Raw genomic sequence first — 24,576 nt, forward strand, 5'->3', positions numbered from 1 at the left:
CGGTTTGAAAAATCTTAACCCAACCCAACCCAAAGTGCAATCCAACCCAACCGAAACCGTACGGGTTGGTCGGGCTAATACTTTAATACATTAAAATATTATTCTAACATTAAATATGCTATTGCTCTACTCATAATTTTTTTATCGTCAACCATTTAATACAACTTACCTATACTTCTTACATGTATCACATTCAGTTATTTTTCTCAATTTACATATATATGTTCACAGTTACTGAACAAATATACGAATGAGTTATATAGAGATGTGAATAGATTGAAAAAATATGTATATGAAGAACATACGTGATAGGTAATTGTCTAATGTATATATTAATATAAATTCTAACAATCATATTAAATCCAAGAAATAAAAGGATATCGGGTTCATAGGGTTAGGTTGAGTTCAAATAATAGTAACCGAATATCAACCAAATACCTACGGTTTAAAAAATTTACAACTCAATTAGACATTGGGTTGCTTCGGGTTGAGTTATTTCACGTTGGGTTGGATTGGTCGGGTTTTTAAACACCCCTAGTAATATTGATCATCTGGAGGATACGATGCATGCAAATTTTACCTTTATTCCAAGGGATTAAAAACTTTATTTCTGTCGACTAATGAAAAAAATGTAAAAGGTTCGAGGACATATATGCTAACGTTAACGAAGTGTTAAAAGTAGAGTTTTGTAAATATAGAACAAGTAAATAAAGCAAAAATGAAGAACAACCTCTCTACTCCCTTTGAAACAATAATGGTTTATTCAATCTCATGATGTAATTCATGAGTGGATTAATATATTTTAGTGAGAGATAAAAAATGTATTTTTATCACACTCAGGTCATCTTCTGTCACGGTCAAATATCATGCAAAACTGGAAACAAGAAGTTCTTTTTTTGTGAAATCTTTATCCCGCATACCAAAAGCACCCTAATTCTACCGAAAACCCGAAGGCCATTTCCCGGTCCTAAAAGTTATGTGGCTTCAAGGTACAACCTTTAATGCACATAAAACAAGTAACTTCATACACAGTAGACATCCATCCTGAGCAATGTAAGCTTTTGGCAAATGAAACCATCATTTATAAAACAAAACAAGAAAAGGAAACCATAATTTGATTTCAAACATTGTGTATGAAACATTTAAGATTTATATCCAGATTCATGACTTTTGTATCAACTTCTATAATAATACCATAAAACTAATACTCGTCGTTCACGTTTCTATTAAATCTTGATACGATGAAGTGAACGAAAAGCAATATAATTCTTATGTTCTTTGTTTACTTCTTCATTAGAAGCACGACGGTATGTGCTGCAATACTTCTATTTTCTCCAAGGCTGTCGACCTTCTCATGAGTTTTAGCTTTCAGGTTCACAACACGAGGGTCTGCGCCTAAGAGTAGAGACAAGTTGGCTCTAATCGACTCTTTGTGAGGGCTTAATTTTGGTCTTTGAAGTATCAAAGTGGCGTCTAAGTTTCCTAGCTCGTAACCGGCCTCGTGCATCAGTCTCACCTGATATATTAAATCAATAATCCGAGGTTTAGTTTTGGTAGTCTAGTTGATTACTGATCAAATTATACAGATTTTGTAAAAAAACAAACTAAGCGGAATGAACTATTGGGGAGCATTTGATACACTCGATATGACATAATAGAATATAACAGAGAAGTGGGTGGTCGCCCTAGGATTAGTCAGCTAGCATAGCAGGTTGGATATCCAGGTTAATCAAAAAAAAAAAAAAAAACTTATTTTATACTCATTTTCAATTTTACGGTTCGCATGGCCAAATATTTGGTTAAAAAAAAAAAAAAAATGTAGGATGCCAATAAGAGGTAAGATAACACCAAACTAAAACTGAAAAGATAAACAAAATCTTAGTAATGGAGTAATTGACAAGTACTAGACTAGCCATTTATGTAGGTACCTCGGACACAAAATTTTGACAAAAAGAATCCTCGATGTCAATTACATGCAACTGAAATCTGAGATGTGAAATTCTAGTATTCAAAAACATAGTCTTCGCCTTTAAAGCAAACCATCCTACATCTTTGTTTGACCATGAACTTTATTTTCTATACTAACATGTTCGCTGTAATCAAACCAACTCAGTATATCCCACCTAAGGTGGGGTATGGGGAGGGTAAGATGTAAGCAAACCTTATCTCTACCACCTAAGAGTAGAGCGGTTGTTTCCATGAAGACCCCTGGCTAATATGTTCTGTGTTATCTACAACCTAATTGGTAGAGAAAAGTATGGTTCATTCATGCCTACAGTGTTCTTTCTCTTTACTTCAGCAAATGTCTTGATGGTATTTAGTACCATGTTTCCCGTATTATCATAAATATACATGGGAAGAAGACAAAGTACCTCAAATCTTATCATATATATATATATATAGGGAATTGCAGAACTGAGGGGTTTGCTTAGCCTTCACCCAAATACCTTTATTTCTTGCAATCAACAAAATTAATTATCATCTTCCTTACTGTAGTTGACTAAGTTTGTGCTTTTAACTTGAAATTCCTTTTGGTGATATAAACGTGGTTGTATAAAATTCCAATTATTAAGTATCGTAATTGATATTTGTGTGTTTGAACTATGTTTGTTTAATGTAACTTTATACAAATGCAACAATTAAAACTTGGTTGACTAACGTTTTAGCTGATATATTGTTTACACGTGAAACTGGCACACACGCACACACATATATGTAGACGCAGAAATTCCCCGATTACCCGATGGGGATTGGGGTCTGCTGGTAACACAGGAAGAGGTATCTCCATCAATCGTGTTCCTCCTTGATGGCAATACGAAATTTGTAAATCTATAAACAGGTTGAATCCATGAAAAATAAACCACCAAAGAACAACTGCATATATATTTCATGAATTTATGAATCATATATTTGTGTTATAGTGTTGGAAGATCACTTCCCTTTCCTTTCTTCTTTTAATATCTATGGGAATAGAGTCCCGCAGTTTGGTTGTTCTTTAAAATGCCTTCAAGAGTGGAATTATAAACTATATGTAGCCTATCACACCTCATTCTGTAAAACTTGGACTTGGGGTGCAATATATACCTTCTAACATAATATAGAGATAAGTAGTGACTAGTGAGCTCAACCACAAGTGCCTAAAGGATTAATGCAACACAATATAATGAGTTAGAAAGTTAATGATAAAGTTCTGAATCTTACAGCTTCTTTGATGAAAACCGATGATGCTGCTCCTTTCCATTTAGGATCAGAGTCCGGAAAAATCTGCCCAATGTCAGGTAGTCCCAAAGCACCCAAAATTGCATCAACAACACAATGCAACAGCACATCACCTAAAACACCCCAATCAATTGAACAAAACTACATACTGTCAGACATTCATATATATATATATGAACAATATAATCAAAATTTTACAACATATATATGTACCATCTTCACACTGACTTTTAAGTATTACCTTGCTTCCAAATCCAATAATTTGCTAAGATACAATTTATTTTGTTCAATGAGCCAAGCGAATCTTACATCTAACATTTCCGATTTTGCACATATAATCTCTTATGTAAAGGAACTCAGCTGCAATTTTATCATTTATTTCATACTTTTCCCCCTCATGATCCTCAACCTTTTGTCCACTCAAAATGAGTTTTGTTCAAAAGGTATATTTTATCAAATTTCACACAAAATTCCTAAATGTACAATTTATCTAAATACGATCTTTGGCATGCTCAGTAAATGTGATTTGGAGTGTTGTGAACCTCAAAATATGTACAATAAAGTTGTCCACAAATTATTTTATGATAAATAACATTATTATTATGAGATTCGTACTTGTGTTTGACGTTGAATTTTCACAAGCAGAACACCACACGACATGTATAACTTCGTGAAAGACGCAACTAAGTGGCGTAATTCGAAAATAATTGCTAACAGCTATGATAAGTACAATTCTAAATAAACATTGCATATATGACCTAAGTTGAATACCTAATAGTTGGTAACATAATTGAGAGATAGGAGTCATAGATTCAAGCAACAACAAAACAAATTACCATCGGAGTGAGCTTCGCAACCTCTGTCATGTGGAATATTGATGCCTCCGATGATAAGAGGGTAACCAGGTTCCAATCTATGAAGATCGAACCCATGGCCGACTCGGAACGGCAGAATCTTCAAAGGAGTTTCCGCCACCGCCGACTTCTCAACATCAACGGTGTTGGCGGTTGCCGCCACTAACACCGGCCGCCCTGGTATCGACCGGAGAGAGAGATGTGAGCGTCTGGTGAAGCAGCTGAGAAGAAAGGTGGAAGGAGGTAGGATTGATTGCTGTTTCGAGAAGATTCCGGTGTTCAGAGGAAATGTGTAACACGATGAAGAAGTCGCCATTGCTACTGTGTGTTTTTGGGTGTGAGAGAAAGTGAGAGGGAGTTGATGTGGTATTTTGAGCTGTGGAGAAAGGATCCGGTGTGTGTTGGTGCAGGTATACATTAACAAGAGCATAGGTAGTCAACAAATCAGAACCGTTAGAATGTTTTTTTATCAACTCTTAAATGAAAAAAACTTTTATCAGTCCATTTATTTTTTATGTCTGATTGGTCAACACTCAAGATTATTCAGATTATTTGTTTTTTTTAATTTTTTAGAGGTATTTTTGTCTTATTTTCCTTTTATTTGATAAATGATAAAGCAATCTCTTATTGTTTTTCAAATCTTCAACAACGATATTTCTCAATCGATTAACCTTAATCAATCATTTCTCTTATTCGATCCTTACTAGTCTGACTGATTCAGATTTCAGACTTCAAACGTAAAAACAAACAGTCTTATTGATTCAGATTTCAGACTTCAACAACAACTCTTATAAATCAGAAGTGAAATAATAATTCAGAGCACCCCTTAAAAATCAAACGCCACATAATCTAACTTAATTTTTCTTTTAACTATTTTCAGTATTTTTAATTACATTTATCTATCTTTAATTATATTCATCTACTCGTATTATCAAATTTATCTTTATTTTTAAGTTACTTCAAAGATTTTTATATATTTAATCACTTTTACATATATAAATCTATAAAAGTTATAGTCATGATAATAAAAAATAGACAAATAAAACCCCAAGGGTGGTGCCTGATTGATTTGAGTTTGACTCCAAAGATCAAAAGTATCAGGATGTCTCAGGTTCAAATCCAATGAGGAATAAAAATCCCCTTGTGACCACGGAGATTCAAATACGGTGACTCCAGACTATCTACAAAGCAGATGGTCGTCTAGGATTAGTCGGTTCACATAACGAGTTGGATATCCAAGTTAATAAAAAAAATAGACAAATAAATTTAACGCAATGCTTCAAAAAAATTTTAAAATAGAAATTAAATCTTCAAAAATAAAATAATATTTACTTTTAAAAGATTCTCATTCAATAAAATATCATTTTTTTTTTCTAAACATTTAATTACAAGATTTTTATTGATTGAAAATATAATAAAATATTATTTATATTATATGATAATACTTTTGGGAAATTTTTCAAATTCAAAAAATTTCACTTTTTTCTTCTACTTTTTTCCATTTTTGAGAAATCGATTGAAACAATTTTTTTTCCCTAAAATCTCCTCCATTTTAAAGAACCTATTGGAGATATAAAATATCACATAATACATTTCGACTCTAGTTGTACACATACGATGTGGTATGGTGCATTTCATCCATAGTTGTGTATTAGTGCAATACAATAAGATGTGAAAAATTTCCATTAAAAAAGATGTGGATTTTTATTATGCATAATACTGTGATAATTATCTGATTTTGCCGTGATAATAATGTGATAATGATTTGATAAGTTGAAGATTTTTTATGACGTGATTTTGATTGATAATCATCTATTAATTACGTGATTTTTGTTGTGATAATGTTGTGATAATCGAAAACCAACGGTGATCACGTCTACATTAATCGCTCTGTTTCTTCATTATGTGATTCTGTTGTGATAATTATTTTGTTCTCTTTTACTGCTCATAAGGGCCCTTTGTACAAATGAGCAATATGAGAGCAAGATTTGTGATGAACCGATTTCGTGATTTTTCATCTATCGGAAGGAAACATTCGAAAAAATAAGATATCACATACATCGTGAAACTCATATTCATGAATGTAGTTAGCTGAGGATGTAACATATACACTGAGCAAGAACCGTCACTCAGTGCCACTGATAAAAACATGTTTATTAGTTGCACGAGGAAACATTATAGGTGCCGCAGGTCAATTCTACTGATAAAGCATGCTACATTGGCTGAAAACTCGTTTATCAGGTAAAATACATACGAAATATGAAGAGTTTGTAATTGGGAAAAAATTAATTATTACGTTAAATAAGAATCAAGACAAATTTCATTATATGATTTAAATAACCGAATAATGGAGTGAAATAGTTTTATGCTGAAGAAATCAAACATGCAATGTGAAGAAACAAATCCAAAGGCTCTCCAAACACAAAAGCATTAAACATATGCAAGTGAAGCAGAAGGGTATATTTGACATTTCATAACTCCAAAACTCCTCAAGGGTATATTTATAACTTCAAAAATCCCATAAGCAGCAAAACTAGGCAATCAATGAATCATTTATAAGCACTAAAGATGTGGTAAATATAGCAAATACCTGAAATACCCCTAGCCGGTCAGCAGCATGATCCCGAAGGCTGGTTTTGCCTAAAACATGTATCTCCTGTTTAACAAAACTAATGCAACCGACCAATATTGACATGAGATCTAAGAGATTCGAAAGAGATTAACCAAATGCAGACCCACGGGAGCCAGGGGCAAAGTTGTCCATTTACATTAGAGTTGCATACAAGGTAATTGGAAAGTTGTCCCAGCTCCTTGCTGGCCATGTCTCCTGAGTAACCATAATTTCCTTCCATTGCCCTCATTCAAGTCTGTGATCAAGATTATGAAGCAAGGGATCAAGATTACGAAGAGATTAACCAAATGCAGAAGACTCAAGGGCGAAATTGTCTATTTACATTAAAATGTTCAGGGTTATAATTGGAAAGTTCCGAGCTCCTGGCCGTGTCTCTTGAGTAATACTTTCCTTCCACCACCCCATTCTAACCTGTACGACAGATCAAGATTATGGAGCAAGACTTTCAATCTGTCCATTTCGCTCAACTCCCCTGAATTATCCTGCCAAATGAACGGAAAATATCAATACACTAGAAAAACTATTCATTCCATCCCAAAATATCAGTATCATCGATTTTGGTCAACAAGATTTCTCGTTTTTGTTAATACTGAAGGGCAATTTAGACATTTAACTAGTACTTGCACAAAAAATTAGAGGCCTTAAAGATGCTTTAACAAAACACGGTTGTAGCCTACTGGTAATGTCATTACAAGTTGCAAGTTTGAATCTGTCTCTTTTTTACAAAAAATTGGTGAATGCAAAAAGAAAAAACCACATACATATCATTTTTAATTAAACCGTACTTCTTTTTCATAATTAATTTTTGTTTTGTTTTATTTTATATTATATTAATTATTTTGAGGTCGGGGGATTTATTTTTCATTTCTAGTTCAAAAGTGACAACTCTTACATCAAGAAAAAAAATCCATTACAAATAGAAATAGTTGGTCTTAAACCTCTAACAAAAGATTAAACTTTGGCACTATATTGGACCTCAAACGTCAATGCGTACAACCTTTTGGGACCGAGAGGTGAGGTGTGTGATGCACCCTTTAGGTGCGTGGCATGCCAATGGGAGTGAACGTACGAGAGTGAGGTAGACAGGTAAAATAATTTTGATTTTAATTTGACATTGGTAGTTTAGTAATTTACCAGTATTGTCCCATCTCGCTGCTTTTTGTTCCACCTATTTTGGTGGGACAAAAAAAGAGCAAAGAGAAAAGAGCAAGGTTACGTGCAGAACATGACATGTTTGACTCGATCATGTAATGTGTATATGTAACCATTTAAATTTATGTAGATATACTTGGTCATTCATGCACTTTGAATGGGAAGAGACCATGTAAATACACAAACAAGATCTTTTGGCTCTCTGAATTTTATGCTAAGAAAAGAGATTTGTAATCATTCAGTATTTATATACAGTTATTTTTTGTGTTACAAATGATGAGAGTGATGAATCAGAAGATGAAGGCTATACAATACTTTTTTTTGGTTTGAAACAGAGTTGTACTTTAGTGAAATTGATGCCAAGTATTTTGGACATATAGTATTTTCTTATTTTCGTTTATGACAATTCATGTGCTAAGACATCTATGTTCACAAAGAGTTTTTCTTTATATTTGTTGTAGACACATGTTTGGTGCGGTTTCAATGTTAATCTTTTGTAATTGGTTTTAATGTTAGTCTTTTGCAGCCTTATGTTAATTGGTTTGCTCAGATGGTCCTTTAACATAAGATTGCAAAAGACGAACATTAAAACCAATTACAAAAGATTAACATTACAACCGCACCAAATATATATCTACAACATATAAAAGAACTCCCTGTGAACATAGAAGGCTTAGCTTATGAATTGTCATAAACAAAAATAAGAAAATAATATACGGCAAAAATACTTGGTATCAATTTCACTAATAAAGTTCAACTTTGTTTCAAACCAAAAGAAGTATTATATAGACCTCATCTTCTGATTCATCACTCTCATCATCTGTCACACAAAAAATAACAATATATTTATTTTATTAGCATAAATATATATTGAATGATTACAAATCTATTTCTTACCATAAAACTCAGAGAGCCAAAAGATCTTGTTTATGTATTTACATGGTCTCTTCCCATTCAAAGTACATAAATGACCAAGTCCATCTACATAAATTTAGGATCTCCATGAAAGTTTCCTTTCATCCGGCTCAAGTAGGTACACCAAATAAAGAAACTTACCTGAATTTCCTTTTTTGCAAAATAGGAGATAAACAAAAATGCCAATTTAAACAATGGACAGGCAGTGGAAACTACCAAACAGTAGGGGCAGAGAGAATTTACACATTACATGATCCAACCAAACAAGTCATGTTCTACAACGTAACCTTGCTCTTTTCTCACATCTAATAGTAGTTTACATATACACCTATTTTTGTTCGCTTATTTTCTGGGTTAGTTTGGTCTTTTTCAAGTCCTGACCCAGTCTGATGTTACGCCAAACGTCAGACAAGAAATTTTTGTACAGACAAATACCACAAACGACAAAGGATCGTGTGAGAATAGGAGTTGAGATGAGAAGTGTAAAAAGGGATTTGGGCCTTTGATCACTTTTAATCCCAAAAACAACCCATGAAACTCGCTTTAGAAGGGAATTGATCCAGTGTACCTCATTAGTGTTGATCTAGTGATTCTCTTCAATTAGGATTGATCCAAGGGTGGAGATCCCTTCTTACCTTTCTCACCATAACTTTCATTCTCACCAGAACCCAACCCTACCAAAAGCACCATTTAAAAACAAAATACCCTAGCTGGTATTAAAGATTTACCTGTGAATTAACCTGCTTCCCATTACCCATTACACTTGCCATCACGCTCGACCTTGTGGAAGTAGGAGAGAACCCCTCCCACGGAGGAACAAAAATCAATTTCGTGCACTGAACGGGAACAAGATTCCGACTAAGCTTCTCCCACCACATGGATCCAAGAGACCACCATCGGATCATTAAACCGTGCTCAGAGAAAGCTACCAAACCCTGCCAATTACAAATATTATACAACTGAAAAGATGTAGCACATTACGCAAAATCACAGATAGCACATGAAGTAGAAGTTTGTGACATATTCCCTCCGTCCCAAAATAAGTATCTACATTTTTATTTAAGTTTGGCCCGAAATAAGGGCCTGTTCGTTAGCTAGCAGCTTAATGAGCTTAATGGGACTCGCAACTTATTTGGTTAGCCATGCATGACTATTTGGTAGTGGCTCAATGATGTAGAAAGTAGAAACTGGCTTATTCAGTAAGCTTCTAGAGGGAGCTTTATGCAGAAAGACACGCTTTTTCCAAACCTACCATTCCCAATAAAAAAACATGCTCATTTCTATCTATGAAAAACCCTCCTAAACAAAAACCTTCCTAATCTATACAGAGAGATTAATCCACAGTTCCACACAAACAACTTTATCCATACAGGACTTAATGGAAAACCAACCAAACTAATTTACTAAATTTCCAACTACCCTTAATTATGATGCACAAATATTTAATAGTTGATCCAGGAGAGAGAGAGAGAAAAGGTTTTGTCTCTATCATTAAGGATAAAAAGTTACCTCTCCATCAGGTGAAAAGCTTAAGGCTGAAATTGCAGTTTTTACAGTCATTTCAGAGGCTCCTCCAAGCAAGGTTGGAAGTCCAGGAGGTCCACTAGCATCCAAGATCTTTATCTTTGTCATACTACATTTAAATAAGAAAGTAGAAATAAAGGTCATCTACACAATGAATATATAGAAATGCGCATGTTAGGTGCTTGCTGTTGGAATGGAATTCTATGATTACGCCTGTAAAAGATTATATATGTATGTATGTATATATATTATATATATATATATATATATGTAAGGACAGGTTCAATTGCAAACTTAAGATCATTCATCATGAATGGTGTATCATTCATCCAGCATGGTGTAACAAATTCATGTTCATTATTCATGATGAATGAGAACAAATGGGGACACGTGTTGCGTTCTCATTTATCCCCCAGTTCACAATGGAAAATGTGTTTGCAACTAAACTTTCCTCTATATGTATATGTACATGTACATGTTGCATTCTCCTTTATTCCCCAGTTCACAATGGAAAACATGTTCGCAACTGAATTTTCCCTCTATATGTACATGTACACGTACACGTATACGTATATGTATGGGTTGGATTCCTGTGAGAAGAAGAGCTAAGGTGAGTAGCGTAAGAAGGGGTCTCCACCCTTGGATGCACCAGATCAAACCCCATACCAAACAGATTCATGGGTGGGTTTGAGATTAAAGGTGATCAAAGGTCCAGATCATTTCTTACGCTTCTCACCTTAACCCTCCATCTCACACGATCCTTCGCCATATATGTATATGCATATGTATGTGTACGGTTGGGTTATGGTGAGAAGCTTAAGAACAGATCTCCACTCTTGGTCTCTTGGATCAATCCTAATTGAATGTCAACCCTAATAAGGTGCACCAAGATGCGTCGGATCAATTCCCTTCTAAAGCGCAATTCATGGGTGGGCATGAGATTAAAAGTGATCAAGGATTAAAATCTCTTCTTACGCTTCTCATCATAACTTCTCATATGTATGTATGTACGTATATAAATATATATGTGTGTGTGTATGAAAGCTTCATGGATTACCTTTGCATTTCATATACACGGATGATAGCTTTGTTTATATCTCCTATTGCATCACCAACAGCCAATCGAGTAGATGAGTCATTCAAGGCTACCATGGGGAAAACACGCACAACTTCCTTCAATGTCGCCATTGAACTTTGTAAGCAACTTCTGCGCATGGCCAAGTTGCCAGGGTCCATTGTCTGTAAAATAAAATTGACCACCTGCAACCTGGCTAATTGTTAAAGATATGATAGCTGAAATTAAAATATACCATAAAGGTGAAGGAATGTCATAGAGCTTCCTAAAATTGCAGAGGAAAGTTTAAAACACATTATGACAAAAAGATGGATAATGACATGAACCATGGAGTGTTGATATGCCATTTAAATCATTTATCCAACTGGAAAATACTCCCTCCCTCCCAAAATAAATGTGCACAACGAGAAAGGCACGCAATTTTAGAAATATGTAATTATTGCACTTTTTAACTAACTAAATGACAATTTTACCCGCCCATGGCATGTAGCACGGTTGGCTCAAGGGATAAGATGTTTGCTCAAAAAGCCATTGGTCTTTGGTTCGAGTCCGGGCCCTCTCATGTGCCTTGCCGCCTGATGAGTCTTAGATAGCCCACTCACACTGGATTCCTTGGGGGCTGGGTGCAACCGGCTGGGGTTGCCAGTATTCAACCTTTTGCTCAAAAATGACAATTTTAACCTTAATAATAGGAGTAATGAATTTCTCCATCTCATAGTTGAAGGTAGAATTGGAAAGTAGGCACTTACTTTGAAAGTGGACACTTACATCGGGCCAAACTAAAATAGAAATTGGGAAAATTTACATAAATAGCCAAAGCGAATAGGTAGTTTCACTTTTTAGCCATTTTCTGACCCAAATTCACTTTTAGCCAATCCTTACGCATAGTCGTATGCCTTCTGCATAAGGATTAGCTAAAAAGTGAATTTGGGTCAGAAAATGGCTATAAGGTGAAACCCTATTTGCTGATTGGCTATTTATGTCAAAGCATACGCGTACAGATTGGCTAAAAAGTGAATTATTTGGGTCAGAAAATGGCTAAAAAGTGAAACCCTATTTGCTGATTGGCTATTTCTGTCAATTTATGGACACTTATTTTGGGACGGAGGAAAAGTTTACAGTATGAAAGAAAAAAGTTACAAACCTTATCAAGGTAAGGAGCCAAATTTCTAGGAGAACCACGAGTTACTCTGATGAGGGTCATGAGGGACACAATATGAACAGGTGAATCAGATGCAGTAGACCATATTTGTCTTTCTATCACATGTAAAAAAGCCGGCACGTCAGCCATTGCTAAACTGGGTAGAAGAATTGCAACCAAAGACTCCCGAATCTCAAAAGTAGATGAACCATGTGGTGTTGGCTTGGCAGATGCTCCATTCACATGCTCAATTTGCAGGAATATATCCGCTATTAAACGAGGTATTTCCAAATTTATGCACACAGCCCAAGTGCTCTCCATACCTTCTGCCAGAATCTCAGCTGCAGTGGAACTATACTTTTCATTCATGGCCATAACTAACTTCACAAGTGAATGTATGCATAGCATGGCAAGACCGGGCTTAACGAGACTTGGGTACCAAACAACTAAAGCAGCAGCAACAACAATATGAGAAGTCATTGCGTCTTGACTTGTTCCCCCTACGCAAGATATCCAGTCTTGACGCTCAAATGATTCTAGCCATGCTAGCATTTCAGACGTTCTTACTGTTTCTGCCTGCCATTCAGATGTCACACTTTCTTGGAGATTCTCCGCCATGCTTGAATTTATTGATCTATTTTCTGTGCTTCCCTTTGATTCATCGTCATAGGACTTCTCGTTACGGAGGGGACGAGGAATGGCCCTTGAAACAGCACAGTGGAACAACGAACGTGCAGCCATTCGCACATGTTCACTCTTGTCTTGCCAAAAGCTAATCAAAAGCTGTGCATCAGAAAGAGAAAGAATCAGAAATAAATGCAAGCACTACTGCTAAAATATTGGAAATGTATCACGAATTTCACCAATGTCTGTAGATGAGGATCATTTTGATTCAGATATTAAGAAGGAATAGAAAAAAGAAAAACCGGAAAGAAAATGAAAAGAAACTGCATTATAGATATAAATAACTGTTTTCTGAATTTGTGGAAAAAGACTTGTAATATGAGACCTTCAGAGTTCAATTCCAGAACTGAAAATTTAGGAAATTATTAGTATCATACTAACATATGAATGCACCAAGATAGCATGCAGATCTTCAGATAGATGAGACCTTCGTATTATGATAAAATATAGAGTATATTACGATTTTCATCCCTGTGGTTTGTCAATAATTTTCATTTTCATCCCTGGGGTTTATTAAATTGCACTTTTAGTCCCTTTGGTTGCAATTATTGCTATTTTCGTCCCTGGACTAAATTCCTACCTTTAAGTACAACTGACCAAAACAGTAAAGAATTGTAAACCACAGGGACTGAAACCACAATAAATTGCAAATCATAAAGACGAAAATAGCAATGAATTACAAACCATAAGGACGAAAACTGCAATTTCTCAACCACAGAGATGAAAACTGCAATTTCTCAACCACAGGGACGAAAACGGCAATTTCTCAACCACAGGGACGAAAAACAAATTTTTAACAAACCACAGGGACTAAAAATGTAATTTACTCTAAAATATATAACATCCAACTCCGCGGTACTAGACCAATGGGTTAGTTAAGGATGGTGTAGTTTCTCAAGTTATTTTAGGCTAATATTTCATTAATGTGCACGAAGGAGGTGTTTGACTTGGTCGAACTAATGTTAGCATAGTTCTCTGTAGGTTAGCAATTAACATTCAAGGGTTTGTGCTATACGCCCTTCAAGGATTAACTAATTCTTTGCATAGTCAGACATTTGTTCTACATAGCCGCTCTTGCTAGCCTATCTTCATTCAAGTTTGCATGTAAACATGAACCAAAAGCGTTCAAGGAAGACATTGAGCAAACAGAACCAACATTTATGGTTACACCAAATTTTTAGTTGCACAAGAAGTTACCTGGAGCAAAGGTGGCTTAATGTCAGGAAATTTCTCTGCGAACTTTCGTGTGTAAAATGCTGCTAAAGCACTGCAAAACAGAAACACCCGTGGGAGTAGCTGATGAATATTTTGCAGTTGGTATCAAATTTACGGTGAACTGCAAGAACACATATCAAGGTGGTATTCTTTAGAATCCATGTGTGTGCAGTAGAATGACCGATCACATACATGCTTTATAACACTAGAACAGTCCCAAAAGAAGCAAAAATTCAATAGCTCACAGATAAATGTGAATCACACGGATTGTAGTCTACTTCAGGCAAGATAAATATGAATGATTATCAAGATAAATGCAAATGATGGGTGAGAAATGTGAATCACAAGGATTGTATCCTACTCCAGGCAAGACAAATATGAATGATTAGCAAGATAAATGTCAATGATTAGTGCCAGGAGTACTACTTCACAAAGTTGCACACCACCTCTCATGTCTTGCCAAATGCACAAACTAACTCCCAGTCCAATTAATAAGATTAAGAAGATCCTAAGAAAATTATTCTCTCTTCTTAATTTGTCATTTTCCTATACAGATGTGACCTACCAAGTAAAAAACTATAACCAGCCTTCGAATGATCAAATCAACCACCACCACCATATCTTATCACTGCCTCGAAATTCACCACCTAAATCCAACCGTCACCACCACTGTACCACAACTAAAGTATCATCTGCAAATTCAACTACCATCACTGAATCAACAACTATCTGCAACTAATTAACCAAATGAAATGCATCATCACACAACCACTCCATCGAAACTGTTTCTGATATGTCTGTGTGTGTGAACATAAGAACACATGACGACTGTATGCATGTCCAAGAAGGGTTTTAATCAAGTAAGTTGGATTTGTCAAGCAAGAAGACAAAATGCAAATTCACAATCTTGCTTACTCGGAAATTTCAAGCTAGTTGATGAATACATTTATATTTTTTTCGATTTCATGCTTCAGCTCTGACCTGGTGCAAGACTTTAATTACAAAATGTTGCTTTACCTGCTTGCTGTGGAACACGAATGAGACAAGCTAATCATGTGTTGAGCAAGGGATACCATAGTTAAGGACCTGATTGCACAGAACTCTGATGATGATCTCCAGAGCTGAAACATTAAAATTAATGTATTAGATGTCAACAACGAAATTAACATAGTAATGTAAACAGAAATATATGGTACCTCTAGGGTTGCCCTTGGACCAGGAAACGTCAACGTGAGAGACCCTCTGTCCCCAAGCAAACCTGAAGCTACAAAGAAATTCTTAGGTTTCTTGAGCTTCATCTCAGAAACTAATAGTTTGTCAAGCTCATAATCGACATTCCACAAGTGCAAAACCGACAAGCTGAACCGAAATAGACATCCTTCTAATGAATGAGCCCAATCAGCGTATTCTATAGCATCCGCTGGGGTTTCTTGTAAAGCATCTGCACCATTTGTACTCACCTGGTAGGGTCTGGGCACTTCGACTTCCTGTTCTTTCAGAAGGCTACTGATTCTGTCCAAGCGTTTTCTGGGGGTCTGAGCCTCAGCATCACTTTGCTTTTCAAACGATGCAGCTCTAATGGACATCAATAATGTCATATCAAAAGTCAGTGTTGCAATCCCGGGGAAAGGGCAAGAGCATGTAATTGGATGTGTGTTGTTTGCGTAGGGACCTTGTTGAGTCATCCTTGTAGAGGCATGAGAGAAATCTGATAAAGCAATGTCTTTCTCTGGATTATTTGGATGACACTGTGAAACTTGTATATCTTCAATTACTGGCAGAAGCAATGAGGAAGTAGAAGTGTTCCTCTCCATGGAACTTACAGAAAGGTAATTCTTATTCCCGCTCATACAGAAATGGTCGAACATCGAATGAGCAGCACTACCACGAAGAACTCGCTCACGAGCACCTGACTTTATATCCCAAATGTACAATACATCAGATGCATCAGATGTTGCTGAATGATTCAGGGAGAAGCATGCCAGATAGCCTCGTGTACTATCCCATACTACTTTTGAAGGTACATATGGGTGTCCTGGAAACATTCTCTCCACCCGCAGAGTCTCGAGTGAAGCTAAAGAAACACATGAGTCCTCTCCAACAGATAAAAAGCAATCACTCCATGGACGGTCAGTGTGGGGCGGGGGTAGAATTATTTGGCGCACCGGTTGTACATGCTGGTGCATCACTGTAACGAGATTGCTGGAGTTAAGATCCCATATACGTATTGTACAATCCATACTACCAGAGATTAAAGAAATGTTGCTGTTGAATCCTCTGGAAGTACTCACCATCTGGTGTGCAGCCAGACATAGAATGGCACCTGTGTGGCCTGAAAGATATTGCTTCCATGCACATGAATCTACCTCTTGACGTGGACTTCCACAATAAGCATCCACTTTTTCAGAGAAAATATTGAACCGCAGAACTTCTATTTCTCCACTGTCATACCCATAAACTATTGCATACGGGGAGGAGTCATTTTCTGAAATAACCATTGAAGAAGTGACCAAGAATTCTCTACTAAAATGGCCTTGTTTTCCTTCACTTGTATCCATACCAATCACATTCTTTGCGACATCCCTTTTGTCCTCATGCTTGATGGGAGAATCAGGATCCACAAACCACTCATCAAAATAGCTTCCTTTCCCGACCAATTTGCATTCTTGATGAAACTTTTCACTGTTTCCAGGCAATGCCCATATTGTTATCAAGGGTTTCCAATGCACTAGTTCTTCGGTGTGGAGGCAAGTTGATTCAATACGAACAAGATTTCGATTTATTAGAACAAAAGAAAAAGATAATTCAACATTAGGAGGATGTGAAACAGACGGGACTACACATAGTGGCACATATTTGAAAGTTTTTCCTGAATATGATATGGTATACATAATTACATGACCTTTGTTGTTCCACACAGCAAAAGTTTCTATAAATATGTTCAGGTCTTCCTCAGCAAGTGGCACCATCCTACCATAAGCATTCCCAAGAAACAGGCATCCCGTAACATCATATTGACTAAGACTACCCTCTTCAAGACAAAGTTGATCGTCTAAAAGGGAAATCTCTCCAACCTTAGCACTACCATCCACCAGCTTAAATACGCAATACGTCCTAAAAAGAATCGCTAAAACCTGCCCAGAAGCAGCAAAGGAAATTGGAAGTTCCCCTTCACCGGATTCTTGAAGCCAGTCGGACATTTCGAGGTGAGAAGAATTCTTTTGCAGGTCATCTAAAATATCTTCACTCCGATCAGTGTCTTTAAGTAGTGACACACATTGCACATTACCAAATGAGTCAGCCATCAACACCGATTGCCTCTCCATATCGCTAATGGGTGTCACTATGGACATGAACTTGAAAGGCCCAACAGATGAAGTACCACGAAACACAGTTTGCACTATGGTTAATGTATACGAATCAATTATTACAACTGTGCATTTTGAAGGTTTCTTGTCCTGTGGTTCTCTATTCGTCGAAGGCTCACCAGCATCAGTGGAATCTAGCGATTGGTGGTCTAATGAATTAAGAGGATCAATGAAACGACAGGCGACACAAACATATCTCCTATTTTCAGGTAATGGCTGAACCATGTATGGACTCCCCACCCAAGCTGGCATTTTCCTTCTGCGGCTGCAATGTCCACTGTCTCTGCCCCAAATGGACAATACACCATCAGTACACGCACTTATTAGAGAACCATAGTTAACTGAACTAGAGTTTGGTGCCACATTACTTGAATCGGTTGTTTTCTCATCTCCTAGAGTCGACGCAGGGAAACAGATACCCATGTCAGATATTGGTGCAGTGTGACCACACAACATAGCAACCGGTTTTATGTCCTGACAATAAAAATACTTATCAACATGACAAAGCGAATGCCTGTTTTGTAAATTAGGAAAACAGAAGACTTCTGATGACAAAGATGTTGCAATTGCAACTTATGCACAAGAAAGAAAATGAAACTTCAAGTAGGTGTCCTATATTCTCTAAGCAAAATGAGAACAGATAACATAACTTGCAACCATTTTGGAGTACAGTTTCTCACTAAGTGCACAACAGGAGCAATATACAAAATCCTGGCAATCTGACTGTTTATGGCATGGTAATATTTGGTTCAAAGAAGAGAAGCAAAAGGTGGTGAAGATAGACTGCATTCTTTCAGAGTGGTAGAGCTAGGAATGTAGTGGTAGAATCCCCACATTACAATACCTGCAATTAGTTCGTATCAATCTGAACATATGGAAATTTAATAGAATACTCTCCGTAGACCCTTAACACCTCCAGAATATGAACAATAGTTGCAACCCAAACCCATTAATATTAATTCCATAATTGAGCAACTACTTTGCCACACAAGGCAAAATGTGACTTTAGATTCCAACTTAAAACAATTTCAATGAAGCCATGACTTGAGTGCCCCAATATGCGACGTTGATCAAGAATTCATCAATGTTCCCACACAAATGAAACATGTGATCATCCTCTCCCCCTCACACACGAATTCTGAAAACCAATAACTTAAACTTCTGCATAAAGGAGTGAATGGTAGATTTTAATGTGTCAAAAAGATGCTAGTCATGCTCCACACTCTCGGGATTCACCTCTTCATGATTTCTAATTTTCTATTAGATTTCACTTTAGCATGCCCAAGTAGTTTGGGAAAAGAAGCTTGTTGTTAGAATACTCCCTATTGTCCCATGGTTAGAGTCCTTAATTGACTTATGGGGCATCAAAACTGGGAGATGTTATCTTCAAAATTTTGTTAAATAATCTGTTCATAACTCTAATTCTGATGACAACATCAAACTAAAATAAATGATTACAGTAGCAAAACATGTTGGCAATGAAAAGTTAAGAACATCAATGTTAACTTTGTATGGCTAAATTTGATTTTTCAAATTCTAATAGTGAGTAATTCTAAAATAACAGTTGTAAAGTGATCATCACATAAACGGTACACAAAATCAGTGAAAAACACTACACTAAACGAAACCTAATTGCAATTCATATTCCAATTTCAATATGTATAAGGTTGAGTGATCTTCAAGTTTCAACTTACGTGATCGGAGTTAGTTGACGATAAATTCCACCAGAAGATGGTGCCATCGGATCCGCCGGTGTAGAGAGTCGAAGGCCGGTCAAGTACGGCGGTGGCGGTGACTTTATGAACCGGCGGAGACTCTGACCATATACAAGCAACAGATCGGCACTTCATCGGAGAACAACTTCTTCAGACCTATCGCCACGAATCATACAGAATGTGAATCAAAGAGGTAACGGAGCACCGGAAAATTGCTTGAAATGTTTTCGTTTGCCTTCAAATCTACTCAATTATATTAGAGTAAACTACAATTTTGGTCCCTATGATTTATATAAAACTACAAATTCAGACCCCGTGCTTTAATAAATATAAAACTGGTTGCTACAATTTATATTTATTTAAAAATGATCCCTCAAATTTAACTCCGTCAAAAATTTTCTGTTAAATATGAATCATTTTGTCTTTTTTTCTTTTGCTTGTTGTGTTTTACCGACCCTACCCCAATACAAATAAAATAAAAATTAATGATAATATACATTTTGGTTTGCAAAATAAAAAAATATATAAAAAGACGAAAGTACCCCTTATTTAACACATAATTTTTAACGGAGTTAACAAAAGATATATTATTCAAAGCAAAATATAAATTACACTACCAAACTGGTCAACTTTTCCGGCAGCCCTATCCGCGGATTTCCGGTGGAAGTTGATTTTTTTGTTGTCCGCCAGTAATTTTTTTTTGCGGATTTTTCCATCAAAAATACTCAGTTTTCTAGTAGTGTTATAGTGATTATTTATGTAATTATTAAAGTGTATGCCAAATTGTAGCTATTTTTTTTTTTTGATTAGCCTGGATATCTAACCCGTTATTCGAGCCGACTAATCCCAGGGCGACCATCTGCTTTGCAGATAGGCCAGAGTCACCACATTTGAACCTCTGTAGCCACAAGTGAATTTTTATTTCTTCTTGGATTTGAACATGGCACCTCCTGGTATTTTTCACCTTTGGAGCCAAACTCAAACTAATCAGGCACCACCCATGTGGTTAATTGTAGCTATTCATTATATTATAAGAAACAAAATCAAACCTAAGATTTTTTTGGTTTAAATTCAATCAAAGCATTAGAGTTTGTAATATAAATGACATGTTTATTTACAATAAATATGTTTGGTTTTTTGCTTTATCTTTATTTTCATTTGTATAAAATAAAACCAAATCAAGCATATGAGTTTTTGTTTAATTTGGAAGCAAGGTTGAGGATAAAATGAATGCAGAATGAAATTATCTTTTATACGGTAAAGATTAGATTTGATTGATTAAAATTTGTGGATATTTAAAAAATATGAGGGATGGTTTCGTAACTTTTACAAATAGACGGCAAACGGGTTCATATGTGAATCCGTGTGATTCACTTTATGAACTACTTATGTAATTCACTTATGAACTAATTAATTGATTCACATATGAACTCGTGTGATTCACATGTAAACCAATTAACTAGTTCACGTATGAAATACATTCATATGTGAATCACACTGATTCACATATAAACCTGTTTGCCACCTACTTGTAAAAAGTTACAGAACTATTCCTCTATCTTCCGCATACCCATTCGATGAATTATCGATGTTTCACAGTCAAAGTCGCAAATGTTAACCAGATGAAGGGCTAGGATCACTTCATTACTTCTCAAATTAACCTCTATGTGTGTGTATGTATATATATATATATATGGTCAAATATTATTTTGAGAAGTTGTAAATATCTGAGAAGTAAAAAAGTGATTCTAGCCTTCATACAGTCAAGATCGAATTTGATTAGTCCATAAATGTAGCTTTGACTGGTTAAAAATTGTGGTTACACAAAAAATAGAAGAGTGGTTTCGTAACTTTTACAAATAGGTGGCAAACGGATTTATATGTGAACATATGTGATTCACATATGAATTATATGTTCATGTGTGAACCCATGTAATTCACATATGAACTACTTTAATTGATTCACATATGAACTTGTGTGAGTCACATGTTAAGGTTCATATCTGAATTAGTTAAAAAGTTCACATGTGAACGAAATAAACGGGTTTACATATTAACATATAATTTATATGTGAATCACGTGGTTCATATATGAACCCGTTGGCCGTCTATTTGTAAGAGTTACGAAACTACTCCTCCATCTTCCGCATACTCATGTGAGAAATTAATCGATACTTCACAGTCAAAGCTTCAAATGTTGACCATATGAAGGTCTAAGATCACTTTTTTCACTTCTTTGCATCAACTATGGAATCCCCATTGTACTGCGTTATGTTGTATGCGACAACTACATACAACTTATACTTCTTATATTTTACAGTTAGGGGCTGTTTGTTTTTAATAAAAAAGCTCTTAATGTCCTCTTAAGTCTGAATCGGTCAGACATAAGAGGATTCAGTGTGTTTGTTTTTTTTTTCAATTAAGAGCTTAAAAGCTCTTATTAAGTCTGAAAATTTAAGTGGTTGAGAAACCTCTTATTACCTCTTATTTCAAATCGTCGCCTACCTACTCTGATCTCTTTACGCTCGATTTCTCTGGATCAACTCTTCTGTCTCGATCTCTCATCTCTCAACTCTGTTAACTGTCGATCCATATCAACTCTCGATCTCTCATCTCCAAACTTCAGATTTCAGACGCAAAAAACAAACAGTCTCATTGATTCAGATTTCAGCACCACCTCTTAAAAATCAGAAGTGAATTCAAACTTCAGACTTCAGACTTCAGCACCTCTTAAAAAACAAACGTCACCTTAATGTATCAAACCAGATCCCAAGGTAAAATCTCATAGACCTGGTTGTATTGTTTTGCAACTCGATGGTATGCCATTCATGTATCTTTATCAACTACTGTTTTTTATTTATAAGGTTACGGAAAACGTAAAAAACTAATATCATTATAGTTTTGTATCTAAAACTACACACAATTAAAAATAGTAACATGTGTCAAGTATCTGTACGTTTTTTTAATAGATCGTGTTGGCTTAGCAATCTCTACCTCCGATCTTGTTCAACCTGTTTTTGCCCCCATCAAAATTATTTCAACTATTTGAGACCCTTTACAAGCTTTTTTAGATCGGCGCATACAAAAACTGCAAAACAGTGGCGTCTAGCTAGACGTGTTAATGAGTTGAGGCGAGCTGAGTCGAGTTGCAATTTGTTCAAGCTCAGCTCCTATAACCTTTTCTAAACCTTTCCAATTCTTGCCAATTGTCTCCTCAAAACAGTTTTGTTACACTTGATTATCTGATTTAATTATTTAATATTCTCTTCATCCCAAAATAAATGTCTACAGTGAAAAATGTACACAGTTTTAGGAACATTAAATATTTCATTTTTTAACTAACAAAATAACGTTTTTGCCTTTTAAGTATAAAGAGATAAATTTTCTACATCTCATAATTAAGAGTGAAATGTGAAAATAGACATGTACTTTTGAAAACGAATATTTATTTTGGAATAAACTAAAATAGTAATGTAGACATTTATTTTTTAACGGAGAGAATAACATATAATTATTTTTAAAACGTACATACAAACATCACGTAACCAAAAATTTAGATTATTATTTTAACAATGTATGTTTTCATATTTAATACATTAATTATTTATAAAATTAAAAATAAACAGAAAAATATTGACGGGTCAATCTTAAGTGAACCCAACCCCCTTTTGACATACTGAAATTACATGTTTTAGCCGATACTCAATTGTTATAACTCGTCCATTTTGCCGGCTCCACGGATATCTAATGAAAAAGACTTCAAATTTCATCAAACCTTCACTAAGACTCAAATGGCAATCATTAATATACGTTACGAGTAGGAATGAAAATGATTAAACATAATGGTGATTAGGGGATGGCAATGGCCCGAGTTCAGGCTGGTTATTGGTATCCCCGTCTCTTAAGGATGGTGATTTGCCCCGAGGAGAACTTGGTTCACCCGACCCGAACGGGGTCGGGGGATGTTACTCAAACCGGAGCCAGGGGGCCGGGGATCCCTGGTATACTCAATTTAGCAGATATCCTTCATGGGTTTGACCAAGGACGTGATGTTAATCCTCGTACCCGCTAAGGACCGAGACTGGGGGAAATTACTAAAAACCGGGGCCGGGCCGAGGATTACAAAACCCGCCTCATCCCCGTCCCGTTGCCATGCCTACTATCTCTGAAACCGATAACCAAAATCGTCCCCGTAACAGCCCTAGTCATCTTAGAGATCACTGTATAAATGTTCATAAATAAAATATCACACAATTTTAGAAAATATGTAATTATTACACTTTAATCAATTAAATGACGCATTTACCCTCAATAAAAAAATGGAGAATTTTTCATTATCTCATAATCAAGATTATGGTATAATAGAAAATTAGACATTTATATTTTTTTTAGAGTGAAACTTTATTTTGAGACAAAAAAAAAATTGTGATCACTTATTTTAAGAGTAATATCCAGAGTAAGGGGTCGTTTACCAAACATTTATCCGGTAAGTACTTATCAAGAAAATTCAATACTATTATTTACTTACCGGGTAACATTTTAGTCAACAAAACAACTTTTTATACAACAATTTACCCGGTAAAAGATGACTGTAGTAAGAGTCATTGCCCTCACTTACCGGGTAAGACTATTGGTCCTTGCCTCGTTCTTAACGGGTAAGATTTTCGGTCCTTATCATATTCATCTGGTAAGGTAATATAACTTGATAAGCGCTTACCCAAGTAAATATTTAGTAAACGGCCCCTAAATTACGTTTTTCATACTTGTGGTTTGTTAAAATGCAATTTTCATTCATGTGATTTAAATATTATGGTTTTCGTCTCTGTAATTTGTAATTCATTGCTATTTTCATCCCTATAATTTTCAATTTATTTATTTTTCGGTCCTTATGGTTTACAATTTTTTACTATTTTGGTCCCTTGAACCTTAAGGTAGGAATTAGCCATGAACAAAAATAGCAATAAATTGCAAATCATAGAAAAAAAAATTGCAATTTCTAAACCTAAGGGACGAAAATCAAAATTGTTAACAGACCATAGAGGCCAAAATCGTAATTTACTCTAGTATTCATGTAATTTCCAA

The 24,576-nt window shown here is 35.6% G+C and overlaps 2 protein-coding genes across 2 annotated transcripts; both read right to left on the minus strand.

Annotated features, from left to right (window-relative positions):
* Positions 1 to 1,059: 1,059 nt before the first annotated feature.
* LOC112529751 (2-C-methyl-D-erythritol 2,4-cyclodiphosphate synthase, chloroplastic) lies at positions 1,060 to 4,447 on the minus strand. Its single transcript, XM_025141138.1, has 3 exons — positions 4,056 to 4,447; positions 3,202 to 3,332; positions 1,060 to 1,516 (listed from the first exon to the last, which is right to left on the minus strand). The coding sequence occupies exons 1-3, from the start codon at positions 4,387 to 4,389 to the stop codon at positions 1,283 to 1,285; spliced, it is 699 nt and encodes a 232-aa protein (XP_024996906.1). The 5' UTR covers positions 4,390 to 4,447; the 3' UTR covers positions 1,060 to 1,282.
* Positions 4,448 to 6,427: 1,980 nt separating this feature from the next.
* On the minus strand, positions 6,428 to 19,671 carry LOC112529568. The gene is made up of 10 exons (XM_025140890.1): positions 19,474 to 19,671; positions 15,608 to 18,253; positions 15,429 to 15,532; positions 14,394 to 14,463; positions 12,516 to 13,295; positions 11,354 to 11,556; positions 10,282 to 10,405; positions 9,501 to 9,707; positions 7,028 to 7,187; positions 6,428 to 6,940 (listed from the first exon to the last, which is right to left on the minus strand). Exons 1-9 carry the CDS (start codon positions 19,627 to 19,629, stop codon positions 7,044 to 7,046), a joined length of 4,434 nt encoding a protein of 1,477 aa, XP_024996658.1. The 5' UTR covers positions 19,630 to 19,671; the 3' UTR covers positions 6,428 to 6,940; positions 7,028 to 7,043.
* Positions 19,672 to 24,576: the final 4,905 nt, after the last annotated feature.

The sequence above is a fragment of the Cynara cardunculus genome (assembly GCF_001531365.2).
Source record: "Cynara cardunculus var. scolymus isolate 2C chromosome LG 16, CcrdV1, whole genome shotgun sequence".
Classification (NCBI taxonomy): domain Eukaryota; kingdom Viridiplantae; phylum Streptophyta; class Magnoliopsida; order Asterales; family Asteraceae; genus Cynara; species Cynara cardunculus.

Coding starts and splice junctions, on each gene's coding strand:
- LOC112529751 (XM_025141138.1), bottom strand. CDS start 4,389: ATGGCGACTTCTTCATCGTGTTACACATTTCCTCTGAACACCGGAATC. Junction 3,333..4,055: donor TTGCGAAGCTCACTCCGATG/GTAATTTGTTTT, acceptor GGGGTGTTTTAG/GTGATGTGCTGTTGCATTGT. Junction 1,517..3,201: donor CGGTTTTCATCAAAGAAGCT/GTAAGATTCAGA, acceptor TTAATATATCAG/GTGAGACTGATGCACGAGGC.
- LOC112529568 (XM_025140890.1), bottom strand. CDS start 19,629: ATGAAGTGCCGATCTGTTGCTTGTATATGGTCAGAGTCTCCGCCGGTT. Junction 11,557..12,515: donor TGGCTCCTTACCTTGATAAG/GTTTGTAACTTT, acceptor GCCAGGTTGCAG/GTGGTCAATTTTATTTTACA. Junction 7,188..9,500: donor GGAAGCAGGTTAATTCACAG/GTAAATCTTTAA, acceptor TTCATTTGGCAG/GATAATTCAGGGGAGTTGAG.